We start from the raw sequence: 27,541 nt of genomic DNA, 5'->3' as shown, positions 1-27,541 counted from the left end.
TAAACGCTCCCCTGAAATACACCAAGGAGGTAATTCTTTTGTTCTATTTAGGTGGAGTGGCTTCACTTGGCACACTTGATATTCAGTGAGTATATTAAATTGCCTTTTTTTTTTTTTTTTTTTTTTTTTTTGCATACCTTGATGTAGAAAAGGAGCGAGCGAGTATGCGAGAGAGGGAGAGATGTGTCTGCTTCTTTTGGCTGCATGCATTGAAAGACAAACTTTCTTACAAAGCCTTTTTGTTACGCCAGCAGACTGAAGGACAAGAGTCTGGCTTACATCAATGCGCATCACCTATAAAAGGAGTCTTGAAAGAAATGCACTGTCACGGATGCGTGGGATATGACTGAGATCTGCTATCTCAATAAAAGCTTCGGGATAAAAGAGGAAACGCAGGCAGGCGGCAAGGGCGAGCGAGAGCAAGTGGTTCTTTTGAACGCCGATCAGAATATTACATGAAGGCCACTGCTAAGATGAAACTCCATACATCTTTAACTGCCACTAAAAAACTTACGTGTACCTGTTAATAGCACTCTGGTGAAATCTTGACATGAATGTAGAGCCTTGAATTGTAGCTGGTAATCTTTAGAATTTATTTGTATGCATTATTAAGATACAAACAAAATACATTCATTTACATACAAAAAAACATGGGTATAATATGTTTTTAAAGACAAGTTCAAAATGTAAAAAGTTCAGTAAACAGTAATGATCTCAATAGTTATTAGCAATAGTGAATTTCTGATGTAATGTTTTATAGTTTTCAGAGCACCTTGTCCAATCTTCTGTAAAACTTCTGAGTGTTCTTATGGGAAAACCTGATTTAACACCTAAACTGTGTTGTTTCTTTATGTAAAATGTTATTTTCTTTACTGACTTTATGTGTAGCATTAAATTTGTTATAAAAAGTATAAAAGTAAAAACATTTTCTCTCTTACTGACTCATTCTTACTGCACACACACACACACACACACACACACACACACACACACACACACACACACACACACACACACACTCCAGTATAATCTCTGTGGGGTTTTCCCTCTACAGAGATCTATTGGGTAGGCCGGTGCTTTTATGAACATAATGCATTATTAAGCACCTCAAACATCTCCTGGGCCTTTTGTTTATTACTGCTCTTATTAATCACCAACACATAATCTCCACCCATCCAGAGAGCCCTTGTTCACCATTTATTCTCCACTCTCTCTTTCCCTTTTTCCCCTCACACACACACACACACACACACACACACACACACACACACACACACACACACACACAGTCTTTGATTTTGATAATATTCTATGATGAAACCACCTCTAATGATATAATGATGGCAGGAAAATTCGAAAACACTGATTAAACATGCCAATATTATGATGCACAAACTAATCTCTAAAGACAAAGTCTTTAAAATATAAACAACAACCATTAAGAAGGACAAAAAGGCTTTTCTTGATTTCTGATCTAATACAAGCAAATTCCGGGGAGGGGGTTAATTAGCCACTATGTCTGTAATACCTCTCGTCACCACTAGCCAGCAGTGTAACACAGCCTTATGTCCATTTTCCATGTTTCATCTGGTCTCTGACCAGCAACTATACTAAGAAGTTGTTCTTTCAATTAAAACTTGCTTTTTTACCATTGCCTCTGTGCGTGTTTCTTGAATGTTCAAAGCCCTCGACTGTTATAAAACGTGAAAGAGCTGCAGTGAAGAGAAAAGGCCTCTTGGGGATGGAGAAGTATAAAAGCACATGGAACGGCAAAGCTAACACCTGCAGCGCCTGTCTTACGGCAATGCTCCAGGCTTTGGCAGAGTCGACCCTCTCCAGGTGAGGCAGCTCCAAAAAATATAAATATAAAAATAATAATAATAAGATGACACCCTTCCTGCATTACTTTGAATGACATCATCTCTAACCTCCAGTTCTATCACAAGAAGGAGTAGAGACAGATCATTTTAATATTACATCTATGGATTTTGCATTTAAAAACAGAAGGAAAACATGACTGCAGGGCCGAATTATGGCAAATGGCAGTACAACAAACCCTGAGAGGTATGATGTGCAGAGGAATTCTCTCCGAACAGGAAGAGAAGTGCACTATAAAGCCTGAGAGCAGCAGTCAAAACCCTGGATGTGTTAATTTGTTTAGAAATTAAAAACGAATTGCCCTAAATCTAGAAAGAAAAACAGGATGACCACTTGGCTCGCATCCCTTTTCTTTCACATTTTCACTATTTTATATATGGGGCAATCAGTGTCTCAATTCACACACTTTTTTTTTATTGTGTACATCTGTTTTACATTTGTGTTTTGTAATTATGCTCACTTGAGCAGCCGGGATTAAACGATTGCTGACAAATCAGGAAAAATGCAAGGGGAAAAAAAAACCTGAGAATGGAAATGGGGAACCATCACAGAGTGGTAAATTTCTGTTGACATCAGCCACAGAGATGGGGTGAGATTATCGCGTAGACAATAAAGGACGAATCAGCACTTTAGGCTGCCCTGCTTTACAAGTCAAGAAACAAACCTCTTCCTAAAGCTGCCAGCAAGGATCACACACACACACACACACACACACACACACACACACACACACACACACACATCACATTTACCATGCTCAACACAACCTAAACTCCAGCTTTACTGTCATTTTTTAAAAGAAAGAAATGTCGTTACTACGGACCAAGGTGCATAGACAGTAAACAGTAAGAGTAAACATTAGACATAAATCAAGAGTAAACATTAAACATAGTGGAGTTCAGGTGCGATAAATATGTGGTAAATGTGAAAAATAGAGGTTGAAATGTAAGTAATGTAAGTGTAAAGTGCGAGTGCACAGTAAGAGGTAAAACATGCCAATACTGTATGTAATGTAAAGTCAGTTACGGGATGCAAAGATGAGGCAAACATTGTATATATAAATAAAAACTAATATATATATATATATATATATATATATATATATATATATATATATATATATATATATATATATATATACAGTATATATATATATATATATATATATATATATATATATATATATATATATATATATATATATATTTATTAGTTGTTAATACTCTAATCAGCATTAACATAGACAAATATGAATGCTTTAAGCAAATGTATGTTTATTATTAGTGAAAACCTACTCAACATAGAGCACGAAAACAAAATATTCTTGTAAATGTTTTAAAGTAATTATAGTGTTTTAAATTACGTAAATCATCTGGACACCAAACTGAACTTTTGCTATGTTTACACATGGGTGGTTTTAATTGCTGGATGTGTGCACCATGGCGAATTGTGGTGTTTGATTTGAGACTTGGCGCATCAGTAAAACATGTTTATTGAAAAATAAAAATTGTTGCATGATTAAGAGTTTATTTATAAAAAAATTTATATAAAGGACGCTGTGAATAAACGTGTTGTGCGTTGAATTTGAATGTGTTGCGTTGCTTTATTGACTGTGATAAATATCCAAGCAACTTGCCGAAAACAAAAAAAAAAAACGAGTGCCTCGACAAGGCCTGCTTTACTTTAGCAGTTTCTGAACAACTGATAGTACAACAAACATCTGTGTCATCAAATACTAGGATCACACAGGGAACTCCGAAGCGATAACAGCCTAAAAGACAACAAATGAACAAGAAAAGGGATTAGAGGCATCTGATACCAATGTATGTTTATCCACTATTAAAAGTCCTTTATCACCATGGCCTAGACAGTAGTCCTGCACAGAAGAAGCACTTACTCAACGACCGCCATGAAAAAAACAAACAAAAAAAAGATTAAAGAAGAAACAGTTTTATCTAGAAATACTGAAGTAACACTTTAAACCAGAAAGGTAAAATGGTTTTTTTTACCTTAAAAAAAAAATTTATTTGAACAACTGGACCTCAATAATGTTAAGATACTGTTTTAAACAGTAGCTATAGCATCTTTTATAAAGGGAAGGCTGTGAGTTCTGCTCACTGGATCAGCTAAAAGGTAAAACCCTGCAGTAAAAATGGGAACAAACTGATACAAGAGGTAATATCAAAGGTAAAATACATGATAATGCACTCATTCTATTATGCTTTGTTTCTATAGTAACAGCCTATTCACTGAGACGTCTATGGTGGACATGTCACTTAATCTAAAGTACTATATAGATTAATAAAAGATGATATTTAACAAAGAAGACTATGTAACCATTGAAGGGTTCAATGGTTCATAGGTGCTCTAGACAGTCTTCAGGATAGAGGATTTTTGCTATAACCATTTGCATTAAGAAAGAAAAAAACGGTCTGGTGTTGGAACAACTGTTTATAGCTGTGGTAATATGTGATAACAGGACCCAAGATGTCTCATAGAAATCAAATTGAACATTGAATTAACTAATAACAGTTAGATAATGCGATGAGTTGTTCATTAACTAAATTCATTGTTAGCAAACTGCAAACAGGGTAAGAGGAATGGCACACTTAGGGCTATTCAGTGACAGAAAAATAATCTTCTCCAAGATGCTAATAGCCATGAGCTTCATGAATATGCACTCCTGCTCTTATTTAATAATATAATTGTTGATAGTTAAGTATGTGGTATGTAGTAAAGCTTTCTTTCAGGAGGCATTTATTTTACAGTTATGAAAGGAGTCTCGAGTGTCAGGAGTTTGTAAGTGTTAAGTTTTTTGGTAAGAAAGAGTCTTCAGGATAAAGGAGCTTAAACATTCTGATTTCTCTGTAAATCCACAAGCTGTGTTTTTTTTTATTTATTATAAACTGCAGACATTAGGAAATAAATATATATATATATATATATATATATATATATATATATATATATATATATATATATATATATATATATATACACATACATACACACACACACACACACACACACACACACACACACACACACACACACACACAATCATTTACTACATTGACTACAATCGTTTACATAAAAAAAAAAAAAAAAATCACATGACAAGACTCTTCTTTCAGCACTTAGATGAAGAAACTTAGTTGGCAGCAATAACAGCCTCAAGTCTTTTTGGGTATGACAGAACAAGCTTTGCACACCTGAATAAGGAGAATTTCTGCCATACTTAATGGCAAATCGTCTCAAGATGGGTCGGGTTGGATAGGGACCATTGGTGGACAGCTATTTTCAGGTCTCTCCAGTAATGTTTAATAGGGTTTAAGTCAGGGCTCTGGCTGGGACACTCATTAAGCCACACCTGTATTTTCTTGGTGGTGTGCTTATGGTTGTTGTCATGTAGTAAGGTGAACCTCAGCCCAGTCTGAGGTCCTGAGAACTGTGGATCATGTTTTTATCGAGGATATCTCCATACTTTGCTCCATTCAGCTTTCCTTCAACACTGACCAGTTGGCAATTCCCTGCTGAAAAACACTCCCATTGCAGGATGCTGCCAGCATCATGCTTCACTTTTAAACGTTGCCTAATTTATTACAGACATATTGTTTAGCATTGAGGCCAAACAGTTTACTCTTGGTTTTATCAGGGCAGAGAATCTTGTTCCACACAGTCTGAAAGTCCTTCATGTGCCTGTTGGCAAACGCCAAACAGGCTTCCATGGGATTTGCACTGAAAAGAGGCTTCTGTCTAGACACTCTGCAATAAAGCCCAGATCTGTGGATGGCTGCAGTGATGGTTGTCCTTCTGTAACTTTGTCCTGTCTAGACACAAGATCTCCGGAGTGACCATTGAGTTTGTGGTCACCTCACTTACTAAGGCCCTTCTCCCCTGATTGATCAGTTTGGAAACCAGCTCCTGATTGTGCCACACTTCTTCCATTTGACAATTATGGAGGCCACTGTTCTCTTGGGAATCACTGTGCTCTTTGTAGCCTTCCCCAGATCTGTGACTTCCAACAATCATGTCTCTGAGCTCTGCAGTTACTTTGACCTCATGGCTTGAATTTTTTGCTCTGATATGCATTGTCTGCTGCAAAGTCTTCTATAGAGAGGTGTGTGCCTTTTCAAATCATGTCCAATCGATAAACCTTTCCACTAGTGGACCCTAATCAAGGTGTAGAACCATCTCAGCAAAGATGAAGCGAATTAGTAGGCACCTGAGTTTTTTTTTTAAAGTGTTGTTGCAAAGAGTCTGAACACTTACAGTATGTATATGTGATGTACATTTCAGGGTTTTTTTATTTTAACAAATGTACAGACATTTTTAAAATTCTGTTTTCACTTTGTCATTATGGGGAACTGAGTGTAGACTTATGAGGAAAAAAATCAATTTGAACGATTATAGTATCAGGCTGCAACATTTATATTTATTTATATTATAAATATAAAACATACTAATTTATAAACTGTGCAGGCCTGAGGCAGATAAGACATGTCAAGCCAAACTATTGTATTAAAATAATTAATTAATGCCAGTGGATTAAACAGTACAGAATGCTGACTATAAGCAAATGGATGTCAGTATGTTAGAGTTTATATAATTGTAAGAGGTAATATAATGCCACAGGTTAGTGTTCTTTATCACACCTGGAGAATCCAGTTCCCATGATCCGGAATAATTCTGTGGTGTGTGTGTGTGTGTGTGTGTGTGTGTGTGTGTGTGTGTGTGTGTGTGTGTGTGTGTGTGTGTGTGTGTGTGTGTGTGTGTGTGTGTGTGTGAGCGTGTGTGTGTGTGTGTGTGTGTGTGTGTGTGTGTGTGTGTGTGTGTGTGAGCGTGTGCACACTTGGTGGGGGGATTTGACCTTGCACATGGCCAGAGAGAGTGTCTGATAAATAGGCCGTGGTAGACAACAGGCTCACCTTGCAGATGGTGTGTTCCGTCAGGGGTCGATACAGATGAAAACACACTTCTTGCTGTTAGGACAGCACTTTAGCAGGTCAAGCTCTAGGCTAGGCTCTCTTTCTACAGCTTTGTTCAAATCCAAGGCCCAAGGCTAAAGGATGTTCGAGTAGCCCTTTGAAGTGAAGACCTTGGCTTTTGAGCATTGTCCCTCCTCTGTACTGTAGAAGCACTGCACTAATCTGGGTGCGTCCTTTAGCTCTACACAAAATGTGGAGCAGCCAGAGCAGGTGCAAAGCTCAATGGCAGTTCATGAACCTTCCTTTACTGAGACTGAGAAATGAAAGTGATGTTTCACAAAGTCACCTTTCGTCTACCTGCTATATTTTATCTTGTGATGTGCCTTGCAAAATATTCATAAGGCTTGTTTGTATTAAATATTTGACTTTTGAAAATAGTTGCAGCAATTGGAGCTCTTTCCTGGCACCTTGGACCTCAGTGGGTGTTTTTTGTGGTTCATTTTTTATTCTCTATATGCAACCCGAAAACAAATTATCTAAGTGACCCTTGTATGTGACTTGTTCAAGAAATCAAACTACTTGTGAAGTACAAATGGCGTAAGTAATGCCTCTTGTTGAGTCCACAAACACAGCCTCTGAAACATGCACACACTCTTAAGTGCAGCCCCTGTGAGTGGAGGTATAGGTCAGAGACCAGATGTGCCTTTAAAGAGTAACTTCTGAAGCAAATAATTTCATGTCTACTTTGCAGAACAATTTGGAACAAAAAAAATAAAAAATAAAAATAATAGAAAGACCTTTCAAGCAGCCACCGTCTCATCATATGCTGGGCAGCAATATCCATCACCTGCTCATTCATTATGTAAAGATGGTGCACTGTTCTCATCAGAAGTAACATGTACATGATAGGATACTGGAGAGAGAGCAGTCTACTGTGACATCCTTGTTTATTCTGTACTCCCCTCTTCTCCTACCTTCTTTGTCAGTTTTTCTTACTTTCTTTTGTGTGTAACTCTTTGCGACTCTTACACAACCACTCCCTTATTCCGTTTCCTCATGGTCTCATCAGGTGGTGGCCCCTACATTGGTCAGGCTTTAAATAGTCCACAGCAGTCAAAAGCGTCCGAGATGTAAATGTTAAATCCAGTCAAGGCCGTGTGAAGGATTAATGAGTTTCACTCTTCTAAATGTGTCTTGTGGATGTGGCACTTTACACACATATTCACGTCCACAACTGAACAGATACGGAGTGCCAAGCTTGTGCTTTATTTCTACCTGATCTCCAGCCTGGGAGAATAATAAGTAGGTTATAATATTAGGATTAATGCCCATCTTGGGTAGTACTGATATTTGCTTGTATGCAGGTGTGTGACTCACCTGGGGCTTCTATCAGCTGTTTGTAAACTCCCAGAAATGCAGACTCGGCCTCCTTACTGCGCTGGATCAAGGCAACAACCTACAAATAATAGCACACAAATTCAGAAAAATAGCAATTAGTTTATCTGTTGAAAACAAAAGGAGACATGCAACATAAAATAGAGATAATAAATGTTCACTGCACATTCCAGTATCTCATAATCGAACATAAATAACCTCAGCAACTTTGTGCTTTTCTTTCATTCAAAAAATGCATTTAAGTAAAGTTGTGAACATCAGAAGTATCAACAGAACCACTCAACATACATCATGATTATAGACCAATACAGTGTCTATAAAGCAGCTTATTATTATTATTATTGCAAAATCTGGTCAGAGGCATAATGCTGTGGACTTAAAGCTCAGTGTGCCGAGGTCAGCATGTATGCAGTTTTTCCCTCCGTCGCTTCAACCCTGCTATCCACCGCTCGACAGGGGCCTCAAACCAATTACAGCTTCGTTAGGGGAGAGCGGGTGAGCAGAATGCACTACCACCTGGCCCCATGGAGAGGGCACCTGTGCCTGCAGAGACGTAGGCAAGAGAGTGCCTGAGACCAGAAAATACACCTCAGTCACTCTTTTCACAAAACTAAAGGATCACCTGGGCTAACATCCTGTCTCATGTCAGAGAGCAAACATACAGAACTTTGGCAGTTGTGCATGTTTATACAATAAGCTAAAGAATTTTTGAAACACTGGCCATAGAAATTTTTTTCATAAATTACATTTATACATTTAATACTTAAGGGGTCCTCAAACTGTTTTCTTTGAGGGCCACATAATTGTAACTTTCTTTAATGGGGGGCCGGGTCGGTCTGTAACAGAAAATTACATGGGCCAGGTTGGGGGTTCATAGTGTCAGCGCAGATTATATTCTCTGAACAGTGCAAACAGCCATTTCTTTGCATTTAACAAAAAAATAATCACTTTTGGTTAAATACCCTGCATCCTGAATGAACTTTTCTCTTTCTCAACCATTTGTTGACTTTTTACATTTTCTCGCTGGTTTGCGTGCAGTAGCACCTGCTCAAACACGGAGGAATGCTATGCTGAATGTACCATTATGTTGGTTGGTGGGTGAATTTAACGAATAATGTTAATAACTATGGGAAATGTTAGTTTAAAAACCAACCTTTATTAATAAATAGAAATATGAAATGAGTAAAAACATATTTATTACATTACAAATTACATTTTTAAAATATGTCTCTGGCATTGTTCAGAGGGCCGTTCCAAATGTGGGGGACCACTCGCCATAGTTTTCGGACCCATGCTTTATACAAATTCCATTCGTCAACATAGCAGCACTGAACTTCATATAATTCTTTAGGAAAACAATGTCTCCAGATACTCCAAAGGTCCCCTCATGTGGATTCTCCTCTTCGTGGTCACAGGAAGCTTGATTCTGTGGTCAGTGATCTGTTTCTGTGTAGAGTTGTGTGTATTGCATCACTGCCCTGCTGGAAGATTCAAACTATAAACCAGTTGTACTTTCTTGGCAGAGATAGCCATTTTTTTTTATTTACAATCTCCTGATATTTCCACAAAGGGTCAATGGCCTTTAGAGGAAAACATCACAAAAGCTTCAACTTCCTTTCTTTTTTATGCCCAAACCCACCCTGAGTGTCAGTTGTCAAAAAACTCAATTTTTTTGTCTCATCTGACCTTGAAGCAGTTCAAGTTCCCTGTAGTGCCTTGCAAATTCCAAATGCTAAACTTTGTGGTTGGATGAAAAATCTAAAGTTCTCATCTCATATGTATGCGCCAGTAAATTAATGGGTGATCACGTGTGCAGAAAATGTGAATATCCACTACATGATTCAGTTATATTCCTATAGGAGGGAAAATATAAATCTTCTTAGAACAAATGCACAATTAAATGTTAGCTTTCTCTCATACATCCTGTATATTTACTGTGAGAATAAACTAATCAACTCATAAACCTGGATAAACCCAAAGCTGATTGCATGTAACTACTGCTCCATTGTATAGAGCACAAGTCGATTTGAATTCTTTGTGGAGTTTGATTTAGATTAAGGGGAAACATATTCCTCATTGTACTTAATTATAGGTATTTAAACATAAAGAGATGTAATGTGTGTTCAACAAAGGTAAAGATAGCTAAATACAAATATTTTAGAATTATGATACAAATAACAATAAGCACAATAAAACATTAGTCTACAGATATAATACAAAAATGTATGCTGTTACCTTCTAATGAATGTTATTGGCTTAAAGGAGAAATTCAATATGATTAGAACTATATGTGAGAGAGCAAAAGTGAGAGAGTGGGGGGAGATTTAGATTTACAGTAAAGAGCTGTTGTCCCTGGAGTTCCATAATGCCAGCATCATGCTCACTAAAATATTTTAAAGATAAGAGCCTGCCAATACTCTAGCTCACTGCTGCTTCATGGAGTTCATGTTAAAATGGAGAGGCACTACACCAATCGATACAGATACAATAGTCTCCTGCTTTCCCTGTCTGAAAGCAATAGTGTTTGTGTTTTTTTTCTTCTGTGCTTTCTCTCTTCTCTCTCTCTCTCTCTCTCTCTCTCTCTCTCTCTCTGTCTCTCACTTTTCCTCCATTTCCAGGACATCACATTTGGTTGCTACATCAGCACCGAGCCACCACACACCAAGATAACAAAACAAGAAGCTATAAATGCATGTGAGCAAAAGTGTGAGATTTAGACACCAAGAGACAAGGCGTTATAGAGAGTCAGCACCTGATCAGTCTAATTAGCTCTTCCGTCCAGCACATAGCAAGCAGCATGAAAAATGTTCCTAATAAATGTACTCTTCGAACTGCATTATTGATTACAGAACATGAGACACAAAACATACATCCTTTCAAGTTATACAGAATGTAATATATAAAAATATAGTTTAGCAGAGCAATGTCAAGTCTTAACCAGCTTTAGCTGGTGTGTATGGAGGCAGAAATGTAAAGAATAAATAAATAAATAAATAAATAAATAAATAAATAAATAAATAAATAAATAGAGGCTGTTTATAATTATTATTATTAACGAGATCAATAATTTTACTGCTAAAACTGTATTTCCATGTACATATATTATAATTTACACAGTCAAGGTTTATCAATTAAAAATGCTAGATATGACAGTCTGGCCCTTAATCAAAAAATTTGTGTGCAGTCAAATTGAATTATAAAATACCCTTTTGCAACAGTTGCCATATCTGTGCATCCAAACTCATGTTTGGTCAGAGATTATTAATGTATGCATGTATTAGCAAATGAGATATATATTATTTATAATAGAGCAAATTCCCACTGTTAAAAAAAAAAACAATTTCACAGGTGGGAACCTTCACTAATTTATAAGTAATGGAGTTTGGTGTCAACATGTAAATGTGAATCAGAGATACAAATGTGAAGCTCTTTAATCTTTTAATTGTGTAATACTTATGAACAAAAGGCCCCATAAAGTGCTGGCTACATTCAAAGTGTTAGCTCATCTGTTCAAAGATGTGATGCTGAGAAGCTTTGCTGCTTCAGGGCCTGGACATCCTTGCTATAGTTGTCAAAACCATGAATTCTGCTCTCTACCAGAAAATGGTAGAGAGTCGTGTCAGTCGTGATGTGAACCTCAAGTGCCATTGAGTAATGCGGCAAGACAATGATATAAAGCTCAAGAGCAAATCCATCTCTGAATGGCTCAAAAGAAACTAAATTAAGGTTTAGAGTGGTCTAGTCAAAACGCTGATTTGAACTGACATCGCACTGAATGACAGCTTTGTAAAAGACTCATCTCTAGTTACTGGAAACATTTGGTTGCAGTTGTTGCTGCAGAATCATTTGTTAAATTTAGGGGCAAAGACTTTTTCACACGATATATATACACAGGTGTTATATAAGCTTTTATCATAAAAAAATTATATGCTCATTTTAAAAGATTTCAGTGTTTTCACATGTTGCTGTTTATATTATATTCACTGTACCATTTAATGTGACTAATACACATTCTAAAAACAAAGGACTGGAAAAGACAATCCTTTCTGTCATTAGACTTAAAATGTTTAATTTCTTTTTTTTTTATTGAATGAAAACGGAAACGCTTTTTTTTTTTTTGCTGTGAAAGGCTAACATTTTTTTTCGTATAGCTACAATTCATTTTGTGCATCATTTCACCTCATAAATCAGCAGGGCAGTGTGCATATGCAAATAAGGGACAAGTGGGTGTGTCCTTGTTACCGCTGGGCTGAAACCGCTCGTTTTTATGTAGTACATAAGTTTAATGAATCAGACGCAGATTTGTTCATCTGCCATTCTGTCTGCTCAGCTTGTACTAAAGTCACGCTATTTTATTATTTTATTAATTGAATTTTATTCATCAGAACCAGACTTGTTAAATCTCATTTCAATGCTTTGATGCATTTTAAGCTTTGATGAGTGCCATTGTCATTAAAGACTTTTATTATTTTCTTCAAACAGCAGAATGAGAACAAATCGACCTCAATCTTTATCCTAAGCACAGAAAAAGTAAATAGAGTATATAAATAGTCTACAAAAAGTGTAGGATTCTTTATACTGTATGCATATGTGTGTTTGCACAAGTGTGGCTACATGCTGCATGTGTTAGATTGGCACCCAACTCTCATAATTCATCATCAATTAACCTAAAGAACATAAAGATTTTCTCGACAATCACACCATTAACCTGTCTGAGCCCAGCAGACCAGATATCAATCATCTCTCTCTCTCTCTCTCTCTCTCTCTCTCTCTCTCTCTTACACACACGTGCTCCAGAAGAGATCTGCATATAAAGTTATGTTCATTTGGACTCTTATAGCCAAGTTACAGACTGTAATCCAGTTACATGGGGCTGAAATCAGTATAGGCAATACCACACTGACAAATTTACAATTCCTTCTTCTGCTTCCAGTCAAAAGGACAAAAAACTGCCTTTGTCCACAGTTCAAAGTAAAATGTCACCAGCCTTTTTCCAGTGCCTTTATTCACTTAAAGTTGTTTGACAAATTGCCCCTCAAAATTACAGCGAGTTCTTTCTGCAGTCGGTGCGTCAACACACCAAAATTATAATTTCTTATGCCTACTAATTCTGGCTTCAAAGGACAGATGACTTTTTAGCACTTGTGGCTCCTGACAATGCCAAAACTAGCACGTGCCAAGTTTCAAAGGGGTGAAAAAGAATAATTAGTTTTACATAAAAACACACTCAGCAGTCATTTCCTCTAATTTCCAATTAGTGGGGAAATCAAATGAGTGACAATGAAAAGCGCTAAAGATCTGATCCCATTCTTCATTTGATTTTGTTAAGCGGAGTAGCTCAAGTGGGTTGCGTGTGTGTGTGTGTGTGTGTGTGTGTGTGTGTGTGTGTGTGTGTGTGTGTGTGTGTGTGTGTGTGTGTGTGTGAGAGTGTGTGTGTGTGTGTGTGTGTGTGTGTGTGTGTATGAGATAGAGAGAGAAAAAAGATAGAGAGCGTGAGAGACCGGGAGGGGGGGGGGGGGGGGGGGCAGAGAGTGAGGAAGAAAAAGCATGAATTATGGCCAGGTTATGACACAAGAGATGCTCAAAAATAAATAAATAAAATCAGTGTTGGCATGTAAATTGAGGAGGTTGGGTAAAAACAGGGAACGCATGATGAGGAAATAAAAAGACAACAGGAAAGGGGAAAAACCCCTAAAGAACAGAGTCAGAGAGTGGAGAGTGAGAGGCAGAGTTAGAAAGGCTCCCAAAAAGACTAGCAATTAGCAATTATGCACTCATCAATTATAATTACTACAACTGGTGATTATGCAATTATCATAGTGAATCATCAGTTTTTAGCAGTAGGGTTCACACTGAGGTGCATTATGTCGGGCCTGCAGAAAAAGTCAAACCGCACGGAGACGTAGAGGGAGTTTAACATTTCACATTTAACAGTAGTTGATGTCGAGTGAGGTCAGTGTTATTTAGCTTCAAAAGCCAAAGATTTCCTTAAGGGTTCTTTGTATACTTAATAAGTCTCAGCTTTCTAAAGGGCTCTACTTGGAATCCCCTTATCTGAGATCGTCGCACACTCAACGCAGTACCTTCAAAGGCTTCTGAAGAAAAGACTATCTAAAGAATCTTTGTTTTCAAGTTTATATCCAGGCGCATGTATAGTAACATTATAGATGTATTAAAATAAAAACACTGCCTCAAAACAGGCAGATTCTTCTGTTCTTTAAAACACACTGCACACAATAATGAGGAGACTCTGACATCAGTATTATAAAGACTATACTTAACACAGAGAGAGCACACAGAAAAAGACACACACGTGGTGTGTTCCTAAAATAATCAGTGGTGGACGAAGTACCCAAACCATGTAGTTGAGATAAATTAGAGATACACACTGTAAAATATTATTCAAGTAAAAGTGCTTTCTTTAAACTTTCACTTGAGTAAAAGTACAAAAGTATTTGCCTTCAAATGTACTTAAGTATCCAAAGTACTATAATTTATTATGCCTATAATGTTCCTATTACCATTTTTGTCACAAGACTCTCTTAATCAACTTGGATCATATGAAAAGACTCTAATGTTACTCTCAGCACACCAGTCTATTAATAGAATGATATTGAGGAGTCAAATGCTGATTGTTATCTATTCAAATTATCACGAGCTCAAAACCTTTGTGCAAAAAAAGTCTTGCAACTAAGGCCACGGGTGTTGTGGTGAGTTCGAGTCCATCATTTATTCCTCTCAAAATGTTCCGCTTGCTGTTGAACTGATGCTGAACTGTATGTTGGTGAACTGTATCTTGGTAAAAACCACCAAGTGGCACACAGAGCGCGCGCTCTACCCTGATTGGTGGCTTGCTGCAAGATATTTGACTGTGAAATGTAGTGAAGTGAAAGTAAAATCTCCCCAAATGGAAATACTTCAGTAAAGTACTAAAAAAGTTACTTAAGTACAGTAACGAATTACATTTACTTCATTACTGTCCAGCACTTTGAAATAACACAGAGACAGAAATTATTAACAAATGCACCACTCACAACAGAAGAAGACATTCACAGGAAAGAAAAAAAAGTCATGGATATGTAGTGGATGCAAAACTATTTTCAAGTACATCATTGTGCACAAACACACACACAAGATGTTTTGAGTATTTCATCGGGGTGTCGTGCCAAGTCTAAAGTGTGGCTACTGTCTCTGAGGCACTGGGTGAAATGAGCAGTCAGAGAGCTGACACGCATCTAGTCCTTACGTCAATTCCAATCAGCAACTCTGTCTCTCTCTCTCACACACATACACACACACCATTGTGTCATCCAGTAAGGTTTTCCCCGGCACTTGTGCACTTGACGGCCACAGAGTAGCAGCTTTCTCCCTCAATTCTGCCCTCAAGCCATCCACTGCTCTCCTCAAATGCAGTTCTTCTGTAAACACTCACACATACTATGATTTAATACCACTGCTGTAGTAATATCTCTACACTACTATGCCAAACAGCATACAGAAGACAATATTTACAAATCCTAGTGTATGAGTTGTATATAAAAAACCACCTACCAATAGGGTTTAAGTGATATATATATATATATATATATATATATATATATATATATATATAAAAAATTTATCACTGCACCGATACAGAACCTCAAAGAGTTCCCGCATACTGAACAATTGGACACAGCTTATTTTTTTTATTGTGCTGTTTTGTATGTGATACTTGCTATTAACTATTTACAATTATGATTCTCCATGTACAGGGTGTCTGTGTTGCCTTGTATGTTGCATCATGGACCTGGAGGCACAATATTTCACACTACTGTATACAAACACTGGCTCAAAACAACAGTCTCAAAACAATAGGCTGAAACTAACATCATACACATCTAAAAATACTGTATCTGGGGAATGCAAATGCTGGTTGTGGTCTGACTGAACAGCTACAGGGTATGTATGCAGTAGCCCTGAAGTTCCTGCTAGAAGTAATTAGCCACCATACTGCTAAAAAGCATAGTAGGGTATGTTAAAGTTCAACATGGTGACCACATTTGAAGCTATGTGAGCTACAGAATCAAGGTTTAATTTGATAAAAAGCTAACAGTTCCCAAAATTCCTATTCGTCCAATAGGAATAATCTAATCTGATAAATCGGCAAAACACACACACACAAACACACATACATCCACACAATAAGGAAATAGCCCATGATGGAATGTAAAAAATATAAGAATAATATAAAAAGCTGTGTACCCTAGAACTTAATCATGAGCACCACGGGTAATAACTTAGTACTTTTAGTTTATTTACACATCTTCTTCTTTTGGCTACACAATACAACTCCTTCTGACCTTCTCTATCATCTGCAAAAATCATAGTCCATAGAGACTCCTGCCTGACCTCCTCCATCTACCTGTCCATCAGAACTGCAAACAGAAAAGGGCTCAGAGCCAATCCTTGATGCAATCCAACCTTCACCTTGAACCAGTCTGTTGTTTCTACTGCACACTTTACTGCTGTCACACTGCCCTCATACATGTCCTGCACCACCCTCACATACTTCTCTGACACAGCTGACTTCATCATACAATACTACAACAACTCTCTCCACCCTGTCATATGCTTTCTCTAAATCCACAAACATACAATGCAACTCCTTCTGACCTTCTCTATACTTCTCCATCAACATTCTCAAAGCAAATAATGCATCTGTGGTGCTCTTCCTCGGCATGAAACCATACTGTTGCTCACAGATGGTCACCTCTTCTCTCAGCCTGGCTTTAACTACTCTTTCCCATAACTTCATGGTGTGACTGATCAACTTAATTCCCCTGTAGTTACTGCAAGTCTGCACATCTCCCTATTACCAGCACACTCCTCTATTCCTCAGGCATCCTTTTACCATCAAAAATCTTGTTAAACAATCAGGTTAAAAACCTCCACTGCCAACTCTCCTAAACATCTCCATGCTTCTAGTGGTATGTAATCTGGGCCAACCGACTTTCCACTCTTCATCCTCTTAATCGCTGCTCTCACGTCCTCTTTACTAATCCTATCCACTTCCTGCTTCACCATCTCCACACCATCCAACTTTCTCTCTCTTTTTCCTCATTCATCAACTGCTCAAAATACTTCCTCCAGCTTCTCAACACACTCTCCTCACTAGTCAACACATTTCCATCTTCATCCTTTATTAATCTAACTTGTAGCACATCCTTCCCAGCTCGGTCCCTCTGCCTGGCAAATCTGTAAAAATAATTTTCTCCTTCCTTAGTGTCCAACTTCTCCTACAGCTCCTCATATGCCTTTTTCTTGGCTTTTACCACATCCCTCTTTACCTGCTGCCGCATCTCCTTGTACTCTTGCCTACTTTTCTCATCTCTCTGTCTATCCCACTTCTTTTGTTTTGCCAACCTCTTTCTCCTTATGCTCTCCTAAACTTCCACATTCCACCACCATGTCTCTTTGGCTTCCTTTCTGTTTTCAGATGTCACACCAAGTACATTTCTAGCTGTCTCCCTTATCACTTCTGCAGTAGTTGCCCAATCATCCAGCACCTCTTGGCCACCACCGAGCCCCTGTCTGACCTCTTCCCTGAACCTCACACTACAGTCTTCCTTCTTCAGTTTTCACCATCTTATACATCACTCTATGCTCATCTTTCTTGTTAAAATATGCATTTATCACTGCTCTTTCCATCCTTTTATCAAAATCTACCACCATGCCTATTGAAACCTGCACCAATCACCAATCTTTCTTACCTATGTACACACTCTACCACTTCATCTAACTCACTCCAGAATTTTATTCCAGTTCAGTTTAGTCCAGTTTTTTTTACAGATATTCTCAGATAACAAACATAGTTGATGGATCTGCTTTTTTATGATTAACAAATACACAATAATTAACTGTGCATGAAATACAAGAATATATACAGAATATGTACACCAAGAACAGCTAATAGTACTTAGCACTTATGCTTGCAGCTAGTAGAAAGCCTCCTGAGCAGCTTCATAAATTCTAAATCAATGGGTAAAGATGATTTTCAAAAATACAAAAGAACAGAAGGCAGTTTCCAGATTCACTTGTATCTTGTGTGTACTGCTACACACAGGTTATGATCTACTCAGACCATGTTATGGTAGACAATTCCCAGCACAGCAGAAATGACACAGCTGGTTAGCTAATGAATGAGCAGTACTAGTAGGGGGGTTGAGTGGATACTGTTACTGCTTCTGTAAGAGAGAAGCAGCAGGTCTGCAAAAGGAAATCTTCAAATGAACCTTGATCTTTCCAGGACTTGCTGGCAGTCTTCGCTCTGTGGTGCAAAATGTGCATCCACTACAGTTTTTTTGACACTGGTGGTACAGACGTGAAGAGATGATGTGCTGTGAAATGATTGTTTCTTTGCTGGCTGCTCTGGGGGTACACGTTAATCAAGTTCTCACAGCTGCAGAACCATCAGGTGTACCTTATGACTTTACAGACTTTATAGACCAGACTTTTATAGGCGTGATAATGTGTGGCCCGTCAGAAGCAATCAGGAGGCCATACTTTTTTCGAGCTGCTGTGTTGTCCATCTTTCTTGGTTGGGCATGATGGTTAATAGGTCTTACAGGTATAGGTCAGTTTTAATTACTGGATGGCACTACAAGGACTTATGGTCCATTCCAATACATCATCCTGCACAGCAGAACTCAAACAAAGGGTCTACATTTCTTAGTAGGATCTTACAAATCTTACAAACCTTCGGGTTTTACCATGTTTATTGTGTATTGATGGGGCAAGCTACAACTAGGATTACTGTAGATTATTCAGTGCCCTTTATATTTTTCTAACTGATATCATACATGAACATGAACAGCATGAACAGCAAAGGGCTTTGACTGCATCCCTGTTAGGTTGATGACCAGTCACTGTATTATTAGCTGATAAGCCTGTTTTTACATTTTCTTCACTTGTATAAAGACAGAGGTTTTTGTGAAAGTCATTTAGAAGCAAAACATTGTTCAGCTTTAAATGTTCTCTAATGCTCTGGAACTTGAAACACCTAATTACCTGCTGAATCATCTTCAGTCTTAACTTTATCTTCTTGTGTACAATGTCAAATCTTAAATTTATTTTCAATAACCTGTAACAGTAGTCTTTTTTAGACTTTAAAGTTTAGCTAACTGCAGATATATCCAGGTTTGCCAGATGTTTACAGGGTTACATCGACTACTTCATCTTGGTTAAGTATGTGTAGTTGTAATGGTCGAATAAAACATTCTCTCTTTAATAAATATGAGAGTTAGTTATGGTAGAAATGCTGAACTGTAGACAGTGAGGACAAATCTGCTATTTATGCATGATTCTGATTCAGCATTTTCCTTATGATGTTGGCTCAAGCAATGTTGTTTAATATTAAATATTTTGAATATTATTCAAAGAGCAAATAAATAAATATGACACTATTAATACACTCCACATACCTATTTAACTTAAAACCTACTTATTAGCCATATTCAGAGTTTAATATTATGCCTTTATACTTAATATCATATATGCAATTACAGTATTATCTATCAAACCAACCATTTAAGAAATGAGTGACCGTTGCTAGAAATGAGTATTCTAAGCTACTGCATATACATTTAACCCAAAATAATTCTAGTGCTGAATCTCTGAATATTCTGCAAAAAAAAAAGAAAAAAAAAAGATAGAAACGTTTTAAATGCACACCTATCCAGTAGACTAAAAAAAAAAGGCTTTAGGCACTTTATCAAATATAAAGTCTGTGAGAACAGTTCTATTAGAATCCTCAATCACAGAATGACTGCAGACCCATTTTTCAACCCTCATTATCATCCGGCAGGTCGTCTACAGGTGCAGGCACAGCCACAAATCCATGAGAGAGTGAGACATTAAACCTAGATCAAAATGTTTCCCTGATCCACCCTCCTTGCCGTAACACTGTTCCCAAATCCTGCTCAAGCCACTAACCCCAGAAACTGGAGCCTTTCTGAACCCGCACAAAACTTCGTTCTGATCCTCTCTCCTTATACCCTTAAAGTCACCAGAATAAAATCCAGGATGTTTGAGAAAAAAGGTAAAAGTAGTAGTGTAGGTAGTGCAAAATAGACAAAAGGTTGTGTCTAGAGCCTTCATTTGAAATCTTTGTAGTTCAAAACTCAAGAAGATTTCTTCCCCCCAAAAAAACAAAATTGACAAAGATTGGAAATAGTAAGTAAAGCTTATGGTGGATTTCTTACAAATGAGAAGAATAGGAGATTGATAAATAAATGATGCGAAAAAAAAAAATTCCAAGTAAAAAGAAAAAAGGTATAAAATTAATAAAATAGCTTTATTTTGTACACAAAGATGTCAGTGAAATACAGGAAATCATTCTCCTTTATCTACCCTCTGTAGGAGACAAGGGTGTGCACAAGTAGCCTCCTCATGATCACGTGCTATCGTTCACAATGACACTCTGAAAATGTACTATCACTATAAGCACTAAGGTTCCTCTCTGTATATCACACTACAGCTCTCATCCATTCTAAGAATGCAGCCAGTCCCAGTCCAGGGTCTTGGTACGAAGAGATAGAGAGAAAGAGAGATAGAGGGAGAGAGAGCGACAGGGACAGGGGTTTGTGGGGTGATGGATGGATCTTGCTTGGCATGGTTCTCCTCTCTCCCTTACAAAGCTGGTGACTTTCCAGCCAAGCAATTATCATTGCAGAAGGCATAATAGCCTAATTAATTACCAGTGTCAACGTTGCCTTTGTTTCAGTGTAACAGGACATCATGCCAACAGAGCATCCGCTTAAAAGGGGGAAAAAAAAAAAACTCACAAGTGGCTCGCAGAACACAAAAGACAGAAGGGAGAGAGGACAACATGTCCCTTTTTACATGGCGCGCACACACACGCGCACACACACACACACACCTCTCTATCTCTCTCTTTCCTTCTCTCTCTCTCTCTCTTTCTCTCCATCTCTTGTGCTCTTACCGTCTCTCTCTCTTTCTCTCTCTCTCTCTCTCTCTCTCTCTCTCTCTCTCTCTGCTGTTCTATGGTCAGATTTGGTTAATTCAATTTGCATTACAATATTATTAAAAACTCCACAAAATCTTTTAACATGGCTTTCCAAGCAAGACGTAGTGACAGACATATTTCTATCTTATACAACACCCCCTGACACCCCCCTCAACTCCCACCCCAAATATATATATATAAAAAAAAAGTGCCTAGATGACAAACACTTGCTACCCCTCCCGCCCTGGCCCTCCGCGTGTGAAATATTATGTGTCAGGTCTGTCACATTCTCTTCCCTTTTACATCTTAGCAAAAAATAGCAGTACACAGACAATCTGAGGCCAGAAAAAGAAGTGAAATAAAGCGTGGCAGCGGCAGGAGAGAAGGGGGAATTGCACAGTGACTGATGAAGGCGCTGGGGCAGAGACAGCACGCATGCTTATTCTCATTTTTAGCCAAATCACAAGGCTACTTAATAAAACCATCTCGAGAGGCTGGCCGGTAGCGTGCGATGCCTGAGCAGCAAAAACATGCTTGCGATGCTGTACTAAACTGAGAAACATTTCATGCATGTGTCCTTGTGAGTGTGTGTGGTTCTGTGTAAATCGGAGTCCATGTGTGTCTGTATGTGTAATCCTTGAAGGGAGGCAGCAGGGGCTCATTGTAGAGCGCATTGACTCTAATAGGAGCCGGCGCAGCCGTAGCGAGCAGCTCGCCGGCTCCTGCGGTGAGGCGAGTTTTGCATAATTAATGACTGTTGATGTTTCCAGGTAGTCGCTCAGCAAATTCACTTCAGAGCGGCTGCCACAATCGGGCCGTCTCCGGCAAGAGCGACACCGGAACAGACAGCTAACATTACCACCATAAATAAGGCAATTTTGTACAGTGTCTTCCGTCATTACCGTGAAGTGTTCAGGGGCGACAGTTCGAGTCACTTCAGCGGAAAACAAAAAGTGAAGAAGGTAAAGTGAAAAAAAAAAAACAGCAGAACCGAGAAACTGTTCCTTATCTCTAAACCTACAGAGGTTCCAAACTCTTTGTTTAGTGAAGCGCCAATGAATCCCAGGATGATGCCCAATGTCTCTGTGTTAATGGTAATGATGAACAAGAAGCCGCATGGTGTTAACATGATGTAACCACTATCCGCAGGTCCAGTGAAGACCTCAGGTATTTATGCAGCTGTAAAATACAGGCATGCCTTCACATTAAGGTGTTAACATTATTTATAAAAAAAAAAAAAAAAAAAAAAAAAAAAAAGCCAGCCAGAGAAGGCTATTTTTTATGACTCTATCCCCACCACTCATTAATTTATAATAACCTGTAAGGCTTTTCGATGTCATACATATTTTACTGAGAGATATCGTTCCCTTTCGCAGCTCTCATGTTGGTCTGAAAACTGTCAAAAGACAAATCACTGGTGCTGTCTATAATTAGCTTCAGGTAAGAACAAAGAGTAGCACTAGTCCTAGTCTCAGCATCAACGCTCAAGTATTTTAACAATGGGACAAAAACCTATTTTGCTAAAACTAGGCAAGACTGCAAACTTTATACAATGATGTGTGGACTAATCTAAATCATGTTTTGCATTCCGTCTGGGATATTGTATAATTTCATACATATCAAATCGTTATTGATACACACTGTAGTAGTTCTATTGCACTTAGTATACTAGATTGAATGTAACCCAGCCATTAGGGTTAAACAAGCCAGTGCACTCTTAGTGCCGGTCCCAAACCCAGATAAATGGGAAGGGTTGCGTTAGGAAGAGCATCAGCGTAAAACGTGTCAAATCAAATATGTGGCTTGTGAAAGAGAAATTCATACCTGATCGGTCGATGCCCGGGTTACCAACAACTGCCACAGGTATTGTTAGCCAACAGGGTACCGGTGGAAATTGGGCTACTGTTGGTCAAAGGAGGAGAAGGCAGGGAGGAAAACCTCAACAAAAACAGCAGGAAAAGGAAGAGTGTAGGAGAGTGGAGGTTCGGGTTGGTACTTTAAATGTTTGTACTATGACTTGTAAAGGAAGAGTGATAGCTGATATGATGAAGCAGAGAAAAAAAGATATGTTGTGTGTTTAGGAGACCAAGTGGAAAGGGAGTAAGGCCAGGAACATTGAAAGGGAATTTAAGCTATTCTATAATGGTGTGGATGGAAAGAGAAATGGTGTGGGGGTGATCCTAAAGGAAGAGTATAGTGGAGGTGAAGAGAGTTTCTGATAGGGTGATGAACATAAAGCTGGAAGTTGAAGGGGTGATAATAAATGTCATCAGTGTCTATGCTCCACAAATGGGTTGTGAGATAGAGGAGAAGGAAAAGTTCTGGAGTGAGTTAGATGAAGTGCTAGAAGGTGTACCTAGGAATGAACGATTGGTGAACGGGGCAGATTTTAATGGGCATGTAGGTGAAGGGAACAGAGGTGATGAGGAGGTGATGGGTAGGTATGGCTTTAAGTAAAGGAATGTGAAAGGGCAGATGGTGGTAGATTTTGCTTAAAGGATGAAAATGGCAGTTGTGAACACTTAATTTAAGAAGAAGGAGGAGCATAGGGTGACGTATAAGAGTGTAGGAAGGTGCACACAGGTGGACTATGTTCTGTGTAGGAGATGCAACCTGAAGGAGATAGGAGACTGTAAGGTGTTGACAGGGGACAGTGTAGCTAGACAGCATTGGATGGTGGTCTGTAGGATGGTTTTGGAGGTGAAGAAGAAGAGGAGGAGAGTGAGGACTGAAAGAAGAATAGGATGGTGGAAACTGAAGAAGGAAGTAAAGGAGGAGGTGGTGGTGAAGATGTGCTGATTGATTGGGCAACCACTGCAGAAGTGATAAGGGAGACAGCTAGAAAGGTACTTGGTGTGACATCTGGAAATAGAAAGAAGACAAAGAGACGTGGTGGTGGAATGAGGAAGTGCATTAAAGCATAAGAAGAAAGAGGTTGGCGAAACAGAATTGGGATCAACAGAGTGATGAGAAAAGTAGGAGAAGGAGTACAAGGAGATGCAGCAGCAGGTAAAGGGATGTGGCGAAAGCCAAGGAAACCTCCCCTTTATATAAAATTTTTTTGAAAAGTTTGTAGAACAGCAGTTATGCTCACAACTACTTAGGAATAACATTTTTGAAATGTATCAGTCAGGATTTAGGCCCCATCATAGCACAGAGACGGGGCTTGTTAAGGTGGTAAATGACCTGTTATTGGCCTCTGATCAGGGTTTTGTCTCTTTACTTGTTTTGCTCGACCTTAGTGCAGCTTTTGACACCACTGATCATTCTATACTGCTTGCTAGACTTAAGAACATTGTTGGAATAAAGGGAACAGCTTTCTCTTGGCTTAGGTCTTATTTGACTGATTGCTATCAGTTTGTTGATGTAAATGGTGAGTTCTCCACTCTCTCTGAGGTAAAGTTTGGTGTTCCGCAAGGATCTGTCTTAGGCCCACTGCTTTTCTCTTTATATATGCTGTTTCTGGGTGAAATTATACATAAACATGGTATTTGCTTCCATTGCTTTGCTGATGATACACAGCTGTATATTTTAGCAAAGCCAGATGAGAGAGATCAGCTTAACAATGTTGAGGAGTGTGTAAAGGACATTAGACAGTGGATGCTTAATAAATTTCTTCTGCTCAACTCGGATAAGATGGAAGTACTTTTACTAGGACCACATGCAGCTAGAAGTAAACTTTCCGATTACGTAGCATTTCTGGATGGTGTTTCTATCTCAGTGTGTACAGCAGTCAAAAACTTGGTGTAATTATTGACCCTAGTCTTTCCTTTAAGGCTCATGTGAATAATATTACCAGGATCGCCTTTCTTTATCTTAGAAATATTAGATATATAATGTCGTTACAGGAGGCAAAAGCAGATTTGGAGGGATCATGGATATAGAGTGTTTGGTGAACTGGGAAATTTGTATGCTGTTGTCCCCTCACTCTCACACGTTCGCTCAAGTTTGCTGATGACGGTGTGGTGGGTCTTCTCTTATCCCAGAGATCCCTCATGTCTGTGTTACCTTCTGGTTCTCCCTTTTAGTAATGCTGCCATAGCGAGTCTTGCCAGAGTCCCAACTGCACAGTGTCCTTAACTTTCATACAACAATAAGGACACATGATAATCCATATCCTTCTCTTCCTGTCACACCTCTCCCTCTCTCTCTCTCTCTCTCTCTCTCTCTTTCTCGCTCCTGAGGTTCCAGTGACCACTGTTCCTGCCCCTCTTTCCTCTGCAGATCTTACCACTTCACCAGGCCTGCCTCTGGATAGTGTTCTCTTAGTTTGGAAGCCACTCTGTGCAGCTGGGGATGGTTTCTCATCAACGCCTTGGGTGGTTCCGTGAAAATTCCGGAGAAAGACTGGGAGCTTTGAGGATGGATTTGGATTGTAGTTAATGTCAACAGTCTGCTACATTGACTCAGGACTACAGTTTGCCTCTGATCACCATCACTGTACCCCGCAACATCGTATATCTGCAATAAATGGACATCCGGTGCAACCCAGATGAGGATGGGTTCCCTCTTGAGTCTGGTATCTCTCAAGGTTTCTTCCTTATGCCATCTTGAGGAGTTTGTCCTTCCCACAGTCGCCACCGGCTCGCACACCAGGGACAAACTTACACTTATAAAGAACATTCATTTTATAATCACCACATTATCTGTGTAAAGCTGCTTTGAGACAATGTTCATTGTTAAAAGCGCTATACAAATAAAAATGAATTGAACTGAATTGAATTGAAAAGGCATATGAGGAGCTGTATATGAAGTTGGACACTAAGGAAGGAGAAAAGGATTTGTACCGAATGGCCAGGCGGAGGGATCAAGCTGGGAAGGATGTGTTGCAAGTTAGAGCAATAAAGGATGGAGATGGAAATGTGTTGACTAGTGAGGAGAGTGTGTTGGGAAGATGGAGGGAGTATTTTGAGCAGCTGATGAACGAGGAAAATGAGAGAGAGAGAAGGTTGAATAGTGGGGAGATGGTGAAGCAGGAAGTGGTTAGCATTAGCAAGGAGGAAGTGAGAGCAGCGATTAAGAGGATGAAGAGTGGAAAGTCGGCTGGACCAGATGACATAACGGTAGGAGCATGGAGATGTTTAGGAGAGATGGCAGTGGAGTTTTTAACCAGGTTGTTTAACAAGATTCTGGAAGGTGAGAGGATGCCTGGGGAATGGAGAAGGAGTGAGCTGGTACCGATCTTTAAGAATAAGGGAGATGTGCAGACCTGCAGTAACTACAGGGGAATTAAGTTGATCAGTCACACAAAGTTATGGGAAAGAGCAGTGGAATCCAGGCTGAGAGAAGAGGTGACCATCTGTGAGCAACAGTATGGTTCCATGCAGAGAAAGAGCACCACATATGACTTATTTGCTTTGAGAATGTTGAAGGAAGAAGTATAGAGAAGGTCAGAAGGAGTTGCATTGTGTGTTTGTGGATTTAGGGAAAGACTACAACAGGGTGCCGACAGAGGAGTTGTATGGTATTGTATGAGGAAGTCAGCTGTGTCAGAAAAGTATGTGAGGGTGGTGCAGGGCATGTATGAGGACAGTGGGACAGCTGTGAAGTGTGCAGTAGGAACGACAGACTGGTTGAAGGTGGAGGATGGGTCTGCATCAAGGATCGGTTCTGAGCCCTTTTCTGTTTGCAGTGCTATTGGAAAAGGTCAGACAGGAGTTGGGCTATGATGTTTGCGGATGATGATGTGATTTGTGGTGAGAGTAGAGAGCAGGTTGAAAAGAGCCTGGAGAGGTGGAGGTATGCGCTGGAGAGAAGGGGAATGAAAGTCAGTAGGAGTAAGACAGAGTCAAGTAAAGTCAAGTTTATTTCTATAGCGCTTTTCACAACAGACATTGTCTCAAAGCAGCTTTACAGAAATCAACAGTCAAGGTGAATAGTGTGCATTTATCCCTCATGAGCAAGCAATGGCGACTGTGGCAAGGAAAAACTCCCTTAGATGTTATGAGGAAGAAATCTTGAGAGGAACCAGACTCAAAAGGGGAACCCATCCTTATTTGGGTGACATCAAGAGTTTAATTATAGTAGAGTACATGAGTACATGTGTGTGAATGAGAGGGAGGGCAGTGGAGTGGTTTGGTTGCAGGGAGAAGAGATGGTGAAGGTGGAGGAGTTCTGGTACAACAGTGCAAAGTAATGGAGAGTGTGTTAGGAAAGTGAAGCAGAAAGTGCAGGCAAGGTGGAGTGGGTGAAAAAGAGTGGCAAGAGTGATTTCTGACAAAAGAATATCTGCAAGAGTGAAAGGGAAAGTTTACAGGACTGTGGTGAGACCTGCGATGTTGTATGGTTTAGAGACAGTGGCATTGACTAAAAGACAGGAGGTGGAGCTGGAGGT

The 27,541-nt window shown here is 39.0% G+C and overlaps 1 protein-coding gene across 5 annotated transcripts in view; it reads right to left on the bottom strand.

Annotated features, from left to right (window-relative positions):
- cux2b (cut-like homeobox 2b) overlaps nt 1-27,541 on the bottom strand; it is a 118,857-nt gene that overhangs the window by 29,913 nt on the left and 61,403 nt on the right. For all 5 annotated transcript variants that reach the window (XM_083554388.1, XM_083554389.1, XM_083554391.1 and 2 more), the window contains exon 4: nt 8,184-8,262. In XM_083554388.1, coding sequence (XP_083410514.1) covers nt 8,184-8,262 — 79 coding nt within the window. The remainder of the gene's footprint in view (nt 1-8,183; nt 8,263-27,541) is intronic.

The sequence above is a fragment of the Silurus aristotelis genome (assembly GCF_946808225.1).
Source record: "Silurus aristotelis genome assembly, chromosome: 11".
Taxonomy (NCBI): Eukaryota; Metazoa; Chordata; class Actinopteri; order Siluriformes; family Siluridae; genus Silurus; species Silurus aristotelis.
This window is presented reverse-complemented; position numbering and strand designations above follow the sequence as displayed.